General features: G+C 34.6%; 1 protein-coding gene across 4 annotated transcripts in view; it reads left to right on the forward strand.

Annotated features, from left to right (window-relative positions):
* The window catches only part of LOC149065461 (histone-lysine N-methyltransferase EHMT2-like), a 178,833-nt gene that overhangs the window by 75,076 nt on the left and 90,773 nt on the right, over positions 1-12,984 (forward strand). For 2 of the 4 annotated variants that reach the window (XM_089254034.1, XM_089254037.1), the window contains 3 exons: positions 436-638; positions 6,710-6,816; positions 7,482-7,634. In XM_089254034.1, the coding sequence (XP_089110160.1) occupies positions 436-638; positions 6,710-6,816; positions 7,482-7,634 (463 nt within the window). The remainder of the gene's footprint in view (positions 1-435; positions 639-6,709; positions 6,817-7,481; positions 7,635-12,984) is intronic. The other 2 variants (XM_089254035.1, XM_089254036.1) reach the window with 2 other exon arrangements.

Genomic DNA, 12,984 nt, shown 5'->3' on the forward strand with positions numbered 1-12,984 from the left:
ATAAATCTGCATTTTTTCAGGACCTGTGAATTTTTTGTTTTGCTGCAGCTTGTATGCCGGAGGTGTTTCAGAAAGATATCTTCCATGGGTAAGAATTTCATCTCGAGCCACCCCTGGTCTTAGCAACATTAATTGGTAATGAATTAAGCCATTGAATAGGTAATGGTGAGTATTGTTATATAAATGTTTCACTGTATATATACATTTAACATAAAATCAATACTGCCCTCCTCTGAAAGTTTTTTTAATTTATTTTTCAAATAATCCAAGTTTTCAGCAATCTGAGGCCATCTCAATCCCATTCACCTCAGATTATTGAAACTCTGCTGTATATTTATTCACTTTCTGTCAGTTGCACTTTGATATTTTTTCTATTTAATTCACTTTATTTAACAAATTGTTCAATATGAATGCATTTTTTTTTGTTTCTATCAGGGAACTTTTATGCGATGTGGAAAAGAGCATAATGGCAGGCAAGAATTTCATTTTTTCCATGTACAATGTGAGTTGAGCGCCATAAAAAATCCAGATGTATGCCCTCATTGTGGATCTGATGATGGGCTTCAAATAGTTCATCTTGAAGTGAATGTAACCTCACCCGATTTCTCTTTGAAGCAACAGAATCGAGCACCAGTTTCGTATGTATTGTCTTTTCAGTAGTTAGATACTTGAATATACAGTAAACCTCGTTAAGTCGTCATTTTTCTTCAGGCCCTTCCAGCTCTCATAGACAACAATGTTATTAAACCCTCGTTTACTCGTCACTAATTTCGTTCAACTCGTCACTATGAAAAAGTTTGAGAAAGAGGAACAAACTATTTTTATGGCTCCCAAAGCTTATTAACAACATTGCTGTATTCTTAGAAGTCACCATGAAATCCTATATACCCAAACAGAACAGTTTGGGTATATAGGATTAACGAAAATTACACTGGGGAAGTTCATTTGCAGACTAAGGTTTTTGGAACGTTGGGGACTGTTCAAGCTAGATCTCATTTCTGCATGGGCTCTACTAGAGAAACTGCAAGACACCCAGGCTCTTTCGCAAGAAGCAACCTAAGCACTTCGCCCCCCCCCCCCCCCCAGTGGAGGAGGGACCAGGGCATCTCCGGCAAAACCAAAATTTATTGATACGTCAAAGATTACATATAGTGCAAGGAAATCAAAAATTATGTAAATCGTAGAATCAAATTAATCAAGTTAAAGTCAAAGTGCTACGGATAAGAAACTATCATAGAGAAAGCATGGATTCTACTAATTTAGGGCTTGAAATTTAGACAAAATATCTTTGTTGAAAAATAATTAGACATTCTTTCCCAAGTTGAGGTCTTCTGTTTACTTAATTGCCCAGGGCCATCCAACTCAAGTCAAAAGTTTTGAGATTACCCTGTAGTTGTATCATACGCTACTGATGAAGAATTAAAGCACTAAAATTAAATTTGATATATATGTAAAATTAATGTGCAATAGAGAGTTTATGAAGAAAAGCCAACTATTCTAACAGTTGCTCTGTTAGTCTAAATTAAAAATTACTAGTATAAATCGAAGTGTACCAGTACATTTTACCACGATAAGTTAAGTAATAAGAGATCAAAAGAGGTAAAAAATTGCTATTATTCTTTTTTTCGCAATCTATAAATTTTATTAATATTGTTATTTTGATTCATACTTTAATAAATGTCATATTACTTTAAATTTATATGATTTTCACAACATTGCACATTAAAACTGATGACACTCCGCTTAAGCCGTCACAATTTTTCAATAACTTGAGGTGACAACTTATCGAGGTTTTACTTTATATATATATACAAATACAAGGCCACAACAGGCAAAATGCTCAATGACGTGGCTGAGGAAAAAGATGCCCATAACAAATATGGATGTCATATATTTCTAAAATACAGCAACCCCCAATTAAAAATGCAATTACAAAAACTATAAGAGCAATATATATACACATGATAAAATATTATACAATGCCCATAAAATATATTTATGGTTGTCTTATTTTAAGTATGGATAGCTTCTCGATTTACCCAAACATGTTTATTGTATTTCTTTTCAAACATGTCAGTTGTGTATATATATAACCTGAATAAACCTGATTTATTATAGATCTTTATTCGAGGATATTTATTAGAAAAACCATGAAAAAATAAGGAATAAGATTTGAAAATGTGTATATACATTTGAAACTCCTATATCTCAAATTTCATTCAAATCTTTTGATTTTTGCAGCTGCTACAGGCTCATAAAATGTCAAAGTTATTTTATGACCACCCTGTATGTATGGCATTGCTTTCGCAATGGACTTATAGTGAGGTAGAAGAAAAAACCCTTCCCCCCCCCCCTTTTAGTTTCCTTCAGTAGACCATTCACAGTTTTTGGCCAAAAGACTTGTGCAAGAGATTGTACATTACAAAAGTACTGTAGTTCGCCTAAAACAGTTTTATTCTAACTTTTTCCAATTATTGAACAAAAAACATGATATTAGCTTGAAGAGAAAAATTTAAGCCTTCAAACAATATGATAAAAGAACAGAAAGGAGTCGGTGGAATTCTGTGGCACAATTAAACATTTTAACATTTTATGTAAAAAAATAGAGTTGTCCCATTCTTTTATACTAAATCAGATGTATGGTCATCCTATTTGCTTCTGGGTTTGTTTTGGATGTAGTTATCAATCGGTTATTGTTATCAGAAACCCAGAATTCTAATGTGATCACATTAAGTGGCATGCACTGTATCTTAAATTATGTGCGTACCAAATTAAGTTTTGCTGCATTTGAAAGAAGTGTTGCATGTATGTTATTACAGCACCATAGTGACAGCGTTATATTCCAGCATTTTACATTTTCTTGGTCACCTGGATCTCCTATCTCAAGAGAGATTGGCCTGCTGACTCCTCGGTAAAAAGACTTCCTGCAGTAGCAACCTGTTCTGTGTTCATCTTTTTTCCTATTTCTGTTGTACCTCTGTATCAGGGAATATTTTGAGTAGGATTGATCTGGTGTCAAACTCGTGGCACTTCTGAACATCTTTTGATACAGTTCTGAATATTCCTACTTCTATGCTGCATGTTTCAAAGATGTTCACAATGTCTGATATTCAATATGCCATCATATTTTAGTCATCATATTTAGTCATATTATATCATCAGTTTAGGCAACCACTAGAGCAGAGGTTCTTAACCTTTTTGTCTCATAGAGCCCTTTCCTGCATATAATTTCTATGGCGGAGCCCAATAGGCCTTTATTTATTCATCAAAGTTACTGATTTAGTTTTATTATTTAAAAACATTTAGAATTAATTTTTTTCAAATTCACTGTTTTTTTTAAATTTCCCGCAAGTGGCTGCAGAGCCTCTGGGGGGGGGGGGGGTGTACAAGGAGCCTCAATTGAGAACCACTGCCCTAGAGAATTGTTTAATAATGCTTTCACTTTTTGATTTGGTTTTTTTTACTCTTCTTTATCTGCTGTCTTCCAAAACTTGTGGTGTTCTTTGTATTCATATTTGTATGTTTCAATGTGAAAGAAAAGCCTAAAACTATTTATAGGTTTTGGATAGGTCTGGTCCAATTAATCGGGTTGGTTAATTAATCAATTGTTAATTGCAGTTAAAAATTTTAGTTGAGTTAATCGACTCAATCAATTCGATTAAAATTTTCATTAAAAGTTTGTGAATTAACTTGATTTTTTTGAAAACACTGATTAGATGTTTTATAAATCATGTTTTATACAGAAAACTTTTGATAAGTGACCATATTTAAAAATATTTGCATTAATATTTTGATCAAATTAGATTCAACAAAAACTGATGATTTCGGTTTCAAATTGAGTTTGATGCAAGTTTTAGAAGACTCGAACAAAATTTATTGTCTCCACTATGAACAGTAGTTTTTGTATTCTTGGAAGCGTCAGCTCATTTCCTCATAAGTGCCATTCAAGAGTTTCTAGGAAAACAAGCAACAATATAATCAAAATGAGTAAATAATAACCAAAAATAACTGATTTAAAAAAAAATGACAAGATCCAAGTGAAGAAATAACAGGTTTTGGCAATTATGTTCAGCATATTAAATTGCTTGAAGCAGGCAGCCTTAATTTCTTAAGCTATTCCTATATTTTTTTACACATACCGAATAGGTAAGTGAAATGAATGACATTTTTTTATAGCATCTATTAATATTATATGGTCACAAAAAATATTTGATTAATCGATTTAAATTTTTTGATTATTATACAAATACAATGCCACAACATGCAAATTGCACAACGAGGTGGCTGACTTAGGAACATCATGGATCCCCAAGCCATTTTTTGGAGGCCCTACCTACTACTACTACACCACACATGCACCCCCCCCCCCCCCGCAGAACCCCCCAACGAATCGGTACATGCGGGAATGTGCGTGTACATGTAGTGAAACCTGACGTGAAGTTTTGTTGTTTCTCTGTAATGCTTGTTATGTGTAGTGCTGTCATCTGCCACTAGTTTTTCTAACTATGAGTGAAGTGTTATGATTGAATGATTTATCGTTGTAGGACTGTTGCTCTCTGTGGCGAGACTTTTTAACGGGGAGATCGGCTCGCATTTGCGCCTTGAAGTTGGGAACCACAGAAAACCAACTTCAGCCGACCACCACTGTGGGGTTCGAACCCGGATCCTCGCATCGCGAGTCCGTTACTATAACCACTCGACCACCACAGCGGCAATTAACCATTTAAAAATTTTGATTGATTCCTAGCCTTAGTTTTGAACAGTGCTGATTGCATTACAATGACAGACATTGTGTTGTCATTTCATTTCTATTTTATTTTGTCTTCTTTAACCTCAAGTGCTTCTTTAATGCAATTGACATGACCTTTAAATGTATACCTCAAAATAAGTATATACAGTGAAATACCCATATAATGATACATTCCAGAGACCAGAGAAATGTATTAGTATAAAGGAGTTCTCACTATGCATGAAAAATATATATTAACACTATGAAAAAAAATTGCATCCGGGGGGGGGGGGAAACCAGAGTAAAATATTTTATGAGTTGAATGGTGTCACTATATCCCGGATGCAACTAGGGTCACCGATTTGGGAATTCTCATTGACGAGCAGCTTAGGTTTTCTGAACATTGTTCAGCAGTGGTCAAAAAAGCAAATAGAATGCTCAGTTTCATTTTCGAAAAAGTCTCTTCACATTCTCCTAAAGTCATTCTTCTGCTTTTCCGAGGCTTAGTTTGTCCTGTACTGGAGCATGCTGTGAGGTTTTGGAAACCATACCCACAGAGGTACATAGAATTGGTTGAAGGGGTGCAGAGAAGAGCTATGTGTGTCTTTGTTAGCACACAGGGTTTGAGTTATGAAGAGGGACTTCTCATGTTTTGAAGATGTTTACATTGGAAGAACACAGTTGTTGGGAAGCTATGATCAAGGATCAAGGTGTTAAAAGTTTTCAACTCGATAGATGATGAATTATTAATACACCATCAATCAACTGCTTTGACAAGGAGACACCAGTATCGATTGGTAAGGGACAATGCTACGTTGTGGTGTCACAGGGAATTTTTCTCTAATAGGGTTGTTAATAAATGGAATAGCTTATACCCCTGGGGATAGTAAATTCTAACACAATTGACAAGTTTAAAAAAAATATGATAAACATGTTAGCCAGACACACAATTCCCTGGATTTCTTCTGGAAATTGCAGAGGTAAATCTAGAAGCTATCCATTCTTAGGTAAGACAAAACCATAAATATTTTTTATGTGGGCATTGTATTATATTTTATCATGTATGTATAGTTTTTAGTTTTTATAATTCTTTGTTTAAATGGGGATTGCTGTATTTTAAAAATATATGACATCCATATTTGTTATAGCCACCTCGTTGGTCATTTTGCCTGTTGTGGCCTTGTATTTAAATTTGTATTTGAGATATATGTTTTTCACAGAACATGCAACTTTAAAAAAAAAGATTAAATGCCTCTCTTTATTGTCATCTCTATATCATCACCGTCACACACCAAAAGTGAAAAAGTTACTTTTTCAGAATAGCGAATTTTTAAAGGTTCAATTATGTCTAAAAGATCAGAATTTATACATCGGGGAAAAGGAAATTGTAAAGGTTGAGCCTCAACATTTAGATTTTTCTTTTCCCTGATGTTGAAATTCTAATTTTTTAGACATAATTGAGCCTTTAAAAATGCACTATTCTCAAAAGCAACTTTTTGCACTTTCTTAGTTTGGGCATTTGATGACAATATGGTTTAAGGAAATGAAAATACATCCATTACAAATGGAAAAAAATCTGTAGATTTATAATTATTAAAAATATACTGCATGACACAAGTAATTGGGCTTTAGCAGCCATTGCTGAATGTTTCCTTTCTGGAAAACAAGACAATTTCAGTTTATTATATCTCAAGAAATGTTCAGGTAATTTGTTTAAGAGTTCAACGATACCAATCACTGAAATTAGAGAAACATAGCTCAAGGCCATATTAGCTCTTAAACATTTCTACATCAGAGCTGATCAAAATTTTCCATGTAAAGTAAAATAAATTGAAATATGTTCAACACTAAAGAAATTGCTTGGAAAATTACTATTGCAAATGTAGTATACACTAATAAGATTTTAAAATACTTTGTTTCTATTGGATGTATTACATTTTTGACATTTCACAACGATAGAGTTAAATTTTTTTTTTGCAGGAAAGGAAGAGCTAGAATATCTTTCCTGTTACCTGGTGATGGTATGGAACCAGTGCTTTTACATGCAGACAAAACATTCTCTATCAGTAACCATGTACTGTGTGCTTGTATGTGATGTTTCTACAAAATAGCTCTTTAAATAGTCTGGAATAATGATACACTCATAGCAACAAACACTGAAAAAATTACGCTGGTATTTTTGTTACCTAATTTTGTCTAACTTTTGCTGAGTTAGTTCACTTATTCCCATGGGTGTCAGAAGTGTTTTAGACCCGTGGGTACTCGACTCAAGTTTTTAGCAGAAACTTTTGATTTATAAATTAATTCTGGGATTGCTCTGGCTCATGCTACAAAATCTTGCGGATGCTCGAGTTATTAATCTCTTGACTGTGTAAAAAATTACAAATTTTTTTTAAATTGTATAGTTTTTTTTTTCATTGAGACTTACAAAATCATGATAATTACTTATCACTTTAAGGGTTAAAAGTTAAAACAGCTGAATTTTATTGTGCATTTAAATTGTATTTTTTTTATTTGAAAATGAGTGCCATGAGTTTATTGAATACTAAATTCAATAAATACTATTAAATAAAATAATCGGTTATTGAATTAATATATTTTATATATATATATATATAAATAGTTCGGGAAAGGGTAAAAATATTTTCTAGGTTTGTTGTATAGTTTTTATGATAATTCATATTTTTTTAAACACCTAAGAAATTACTACATTTTTTTAGTAATGCGCTTATGCTTTGTGTGTTATTTGCAGTTGGTTTGCCCAGTGAGAAAGATCAAGAGCTTATTGAAAACCTTTTGATGCAACTTAATAAAGAAAATTTAGAAAAAATTCCTTCAGGCACTGCTGCAGATTTATATCAGGCAATTGATCAGCATGATGTGAAAAAAGTGCTTTATTTATTAGGTGCATATTTAAATTCTTTGCAACTAGTATTGAAATTGAGATAAATAATTTCAATTTGATACCTGGGTATTAATGATGTACATTTGTGCATGATAGTTTATTTCTTTTTTTATAGTACTTCAATGAAATAAGATTTCAGTTCTCAAACAGAATTAAAGTTAAAAGTTATCTAATGGGTAAAACTCTTTAATTTACTGTTCAATCTTCATTTCTTCAATTAACTTAACCATGTTACTCCATATATATCAATCATTTTCTCTCATTTTTTTGGGGGGCTGGACTCCCTTGGTTTCCTTCTGGCATAGAGGGAACCAAGGGTTTACCGGTTCTTGAGCTTGTTCAAGAACCAAATTCACGCTTTGTTCATCCAAAATCCCATAAGGGAAAGGTTGAGCACAAAAATGGATGTTTGAACCAGGTGACTGTATACATTTTCATTTATACATTGATTCTGAATTTTGTATCAATTCAGAATTTTTATTTCTTCCCTGACAACGCTATGTTAGAGTTCTGTCAACCTATCCCCAATTGTTGTGAATGAATTTATCTAATAATAGTGTTATATTGAAGGCCCTTGCATGACAGACAGTGCAGTGGCATTGAAGCCGGGGTTGCTGGAGAGTATTTCCCACAGTATTTTGTAGAACTAGTTTTAGCAATCAGCAGAATTAATGCTCAAATGAGAATTTCCTGCATGAAGCTCAAACTGAGCACCCTCAGGTCTAAAATGTTTCTGATGCTGCATGATATTAGTGGCACCTAGAGAGACGAGACAAGCACTCACAGGAGCAGCTGATAGCAGGACGGGTGACACATGAACAAAACATATATATTCTTTGTCAGCAGAATACCAGCTGAAATAAATAGCAAACAAAAGAACATTTCTGTCAAACAGCTGTTATCCAAATAAGAAAGTTCTTTGGCAACACAAACAATATTAAAATGATGAATTGTACAAACACATACATGAGGTGGTCTTTTCACAGACTCGATATCTGATATTTTAGTTTAATTAGATCAGGAATTCCTGAACTTCTTGACAGAAAGTAAGCTCAAGTTGCTCCTGAGAAACAAGCATAAATCAAAGTGTTTCATGATAAGATTGACTTAAAATAGACTTAAAAAAGAAAGTGTAAATCGAAAAAAGCCGCCAGAATTAATAAACTACATTTTTTGTTGCTGCTGCTGCGCAGAAACCAACATGCTTGCTCAAAGTGCTTATATAAGAACACCTTGAGCACATTGTTGTCTAGGCTATTATCACCAAATATATTATGGCATTAGCTCTGATGCCATGTTGCTGGAGAATAAAAAATAAGATTTTCAGTAAAACTTTGACGCATCTGACATCTTTAAGTCTGTTGACGCATTGTATGTGAAAGATTGGCACTGTGATGGTCGAATATGACTTCTGTTTCTTTGTAGAATTCTACCACAGGGTGTTTTCACTGTATGATCTTGGAGATTAGTGAGCTGAAACTATCTCTGCTCATTCCCATTGTTTCTTATTGAAATTCCAAACACTTGCTCTTTCACCATTGTTTAGAATTCCTAAGGGGGTGAGCATCTCTGTCATAATATAACTTTTGCTTTCTTTGCTTTTCTTTCAAAAGGTGGGTCACATTCTTGTTTAGCTCAGTTTTGAACAATTCTTCTGAAATGGGTAATTTTGTTTTTAGCCGACGATAAACATTAATTGAGCAGGAGATAAGTTCATGTCAGGAAGAGGCGTGTTCCGATATTCTATTAAGCTAACCAAAATCTTCTCTTTATCACCATTGGATTTCCTAAACATGCTCTTAGCTATTCCTACTGATCTTTCTGCCATTCCGTTACTTTTGGGATACCTGGCACTTGAGAAAATGAACTCAAAATTTTATGTATCAGCAAATTGTCTGTAATGTAAGTCTGAGACAACTTGGTTTTTGTACCCCAAATTTACTGAAGAGGCCTTTGAGTGTGCTAATTACTTCTGATGCATGTCCTTTATCCCCTTAATTTCTATCCATTTTGCGAAATAGTCAGCCAATACAAGATAGTATTTGTTTCAGAATTCTATTAGATCAACACCAACTTTAGAAAAAAAGGTCTGTTAGGAATTGAGTGATTTGTCAGTGGTTCTTTAACATTCTGCTTCCTGAATGTTTCGCAAATATCACAATTCATCACTATTATTTCAATATCTCTTGATCAGCCAGGCCAATATAGCTTCAGGGATTATTAGTTTGTTATTAAAAAACAACAACCCATCAGCTATGTATATTTGTTCTCGTAGCTTGTAGTACTGTTTGACAGTGCTTGAACATCTGTCAGTGGGCCAACCATTCTTATCATAATGAATTATCTCTTGAAGGGTTGGGTCAAGCTCAGTACATTTTTGGAATTGTTTTAGTTTTCTTTATTGTACTTTATGAGCCGTTTCGGTAGTGAATCATGAGATGAACGATAATTCTTAACTAATTTATTACGGAACAATATTTACATCTCGTTCCCGCCATGTTGTCATTCCCTTCAAGTGTTGCCACCTTCGTAAAACATAATACTGTATTTTCTGGTGTTGCCAGATACATAACAATTCTCCCACACTAAATTAAGAGATGATTAATGATACAATCAAAAGTTATACACAAGAATCAACACTTGAACAGTCACAAGTTCAATCTTTGAACTGGTTTTCTAGAGCGAGTTGAGCGTCTCAGTTGAGTAGTCTGAACTGGAGGAAAAATAGTTCTTGTTGATCGAGGAGTTGCATTTGAAGTTTGCTCTGTTTCAGTAGAAGCATCTACCATAGATGAAGTCTTGTGTTGGCAAATTGCAGGAATCTCTTGTTGACTTACATGATCACTAAAAGTGACAGATTTCTTTTGAGGGAAGTGTCTCATAGGAACTGATAGTCGAATAGGAGTTGGAGAAGACGGTCGATTGACTTCACACCGTCGAAGCTGTTCAAAATGTCTCTTGATAATGTATCCATCATCTAGTTCAACTAGGTAATGAACATGACCCAATCGTTGAACAACAGTTCCATACTTCCATAAGCTTGAATGAGTGTAATTCCTTGACTGTACTCTATCTCCTTCCTTGAAAAATTTGTCAAAGACTGGCTGTGTTGCATTGTTCTTGTATGACTCAGGAGTTGTAGGTTTGAGGAGATCTAGCTTTGTTCTGAGATTCTCTCCCAACAATAATTCTGCTGGTGTCTTTCCACATGAAAGAGGTGTAGCTCTGTACCGAAACAGTAGTTTACATAATTTTTCGTGAAGTGTTCCTCGTTCGAATTCCATGCATTTCAGTTTTGTCTTCAGGGTTTGGCAATAACGTTCTGCTTGTCCATTTGTAGAGGGATGACCAGGAGCTATCATTCGTTGTCGAATACCATTTCGTTTGCAGAAGTCCATGAGTTTTTGTGATTTGAAAATTGAAGCATTATCACTAACGAGAATTTCTGGCAGTCCATGTCGACTGAATATTTCTCGCAGGAAATGAATTGTAATAGCAGAATCTGGAGCTTTCTTCATGTAGTAGATTTTTGGCCATTTAGACTTCGCATCGATGACAAGTAAGAAAAAATGTCCCATGAAAGGTCCCGCATAGTCCATGTGAACACGTTGCCAATTTCTTGTTGGACTTTCCCAATTGTGCACTGGAGCTTTCTGGGGGTTTTTCTTGACGTCACAACAGTTCTTGCAACTTTTCACTAGACTTTCTATGTCAGAGTCAATATTCTTCCAATAGCAGTAATTTCGAGCAAGTGCTTTCATCTTCACTATTCCACAATGAGTTGAGTGTAGTTCTTGAAGGATGGTTGGTTGAAGTGTCTTAGGTATTATTACACGCTGTCCACGAAGTAGAATTCCTTCTTGTAATGTTATTTCTGGGTCATATAAAGTTCCTTCCATCACATTTTTCTTTAGTTCATGTAGATCATCATCCAATTCTGTTTCTTTTCGGATTTCTTCAGAAGTAATTGTGTCTGTGGATATGTGTCTAATCACTGATGCTTGCAGGATGTATTCATCATCAACAGTATTGACTTGTACATCTGTCAGTGGTAAGGGACTTCTCGACAAATAGTCTACATTTGCATGTTCGGATGATTTTCGATGTTTGATGTCATAGTCGAAGTTGGAAAGGAAATGTGCATACCGCAACATTCTTGTAGCTGACAATGCTGGAAGTTTTTTCTCTGGATGCAAGAGAGTCATCATTGGTTTATTGTCCACTACCAATGTGAATTTTCGACCAAAGATGTAATCATAGAACTTTCTGCATGCCCAATATACAGCTGTAGCTTCTCGATCGAGCTGGCTGTAATTTTTCTCAGCAGCTGTTAGTGATCTTGAAGCGAATGCAATAGGACGTTCACTTCCATCAGGCATAATATGCGATAATATTCCGGATAGACCATGTGGACTAGCATCAGTAGCCAAAGTCACTGGAAGTTCTGGAGTAAATGGTATGAGGACTTGGTCACTAGCAATTTCAGACTTGATTTTTATCCATGCTGCTTCACAATCAGCTGTCCAGTTGAACGGAATACTTTTCTTGAGAAGATTATTTAGTGGGTGAAGTAACCTTGATGCACTCTTGATGAATTTCGAGTAATACATAACTAAGCCCAAAAATTGTCTCAATTCGTCAACATTTTTTGGTCTGGGTGCTTCTTGAATAGCTTGAATCTTAGCTGGAGATTTGTTCAGTCCTTTGGAAGTTATAACATGTCCAAGGTATTCTACACTTTTTTCAAAAAATTTACATTTGTTGATATTTACATGCAAATGATATTTTCGTAATTTATTTAGAACATTCAGCAAGTGTGTTGTGCATTCCTCATAAGTCTTGCCTTGTATAATTAAATCATCAAAATATGCAGTTACTCCATCTAAATCTTGAACAAACTGATCCATGAAAGAATGAAATTCGTTCGGTGCAGTTTTAATACCAAAAAACAATCTTTTTGCCAAATAAGTACCTCGATGTGTAGAGATCGTTTGAACTTTTGCACTATCTTCATTGACTGCTAAATGCAAATATGCTTTATGGATGTCCAATGTGCAGAAATATGAACCACCTCGTAGCTTGTTGAATATATCTTCAATCTTGGGTATTGGGTGTCTGGCATCATGAAGTTGATTGTTTACAGTCACCTTGTAATCAGCACAAAGTCTTACAGAACCATCAGATTTTGGCACGATGACAAGTGGAGTTCCCCATTCTGAATAATCCACTTTTTCTATGATCCCTTGATCACACAAGTTATCCAGTTCTTTTTCAACTTTTTCACGCAAAGCATATGGTACTGGACGGGGTTTAACAAACACTGGTTTGGCATCTTTTCGCAATTTCAGGG

Source organism: Pholcus phalangioides, unplaced genomic scaffold (genome assembly GCF_987345545.1).
Source record: "Pholcus phalangioides strain wild (caught in Gottingen) unplaced genomic scaffold, Ppha-v1.0 ptg000039l_1, whole genome shotgun sequence".
Classification (NCBI taxonomy): Eukaryota; Metazoa; Arthropoda; class Arachnida; order Araneae; family Pholcidae; genus Pholcus; species Pholcus phalangioides.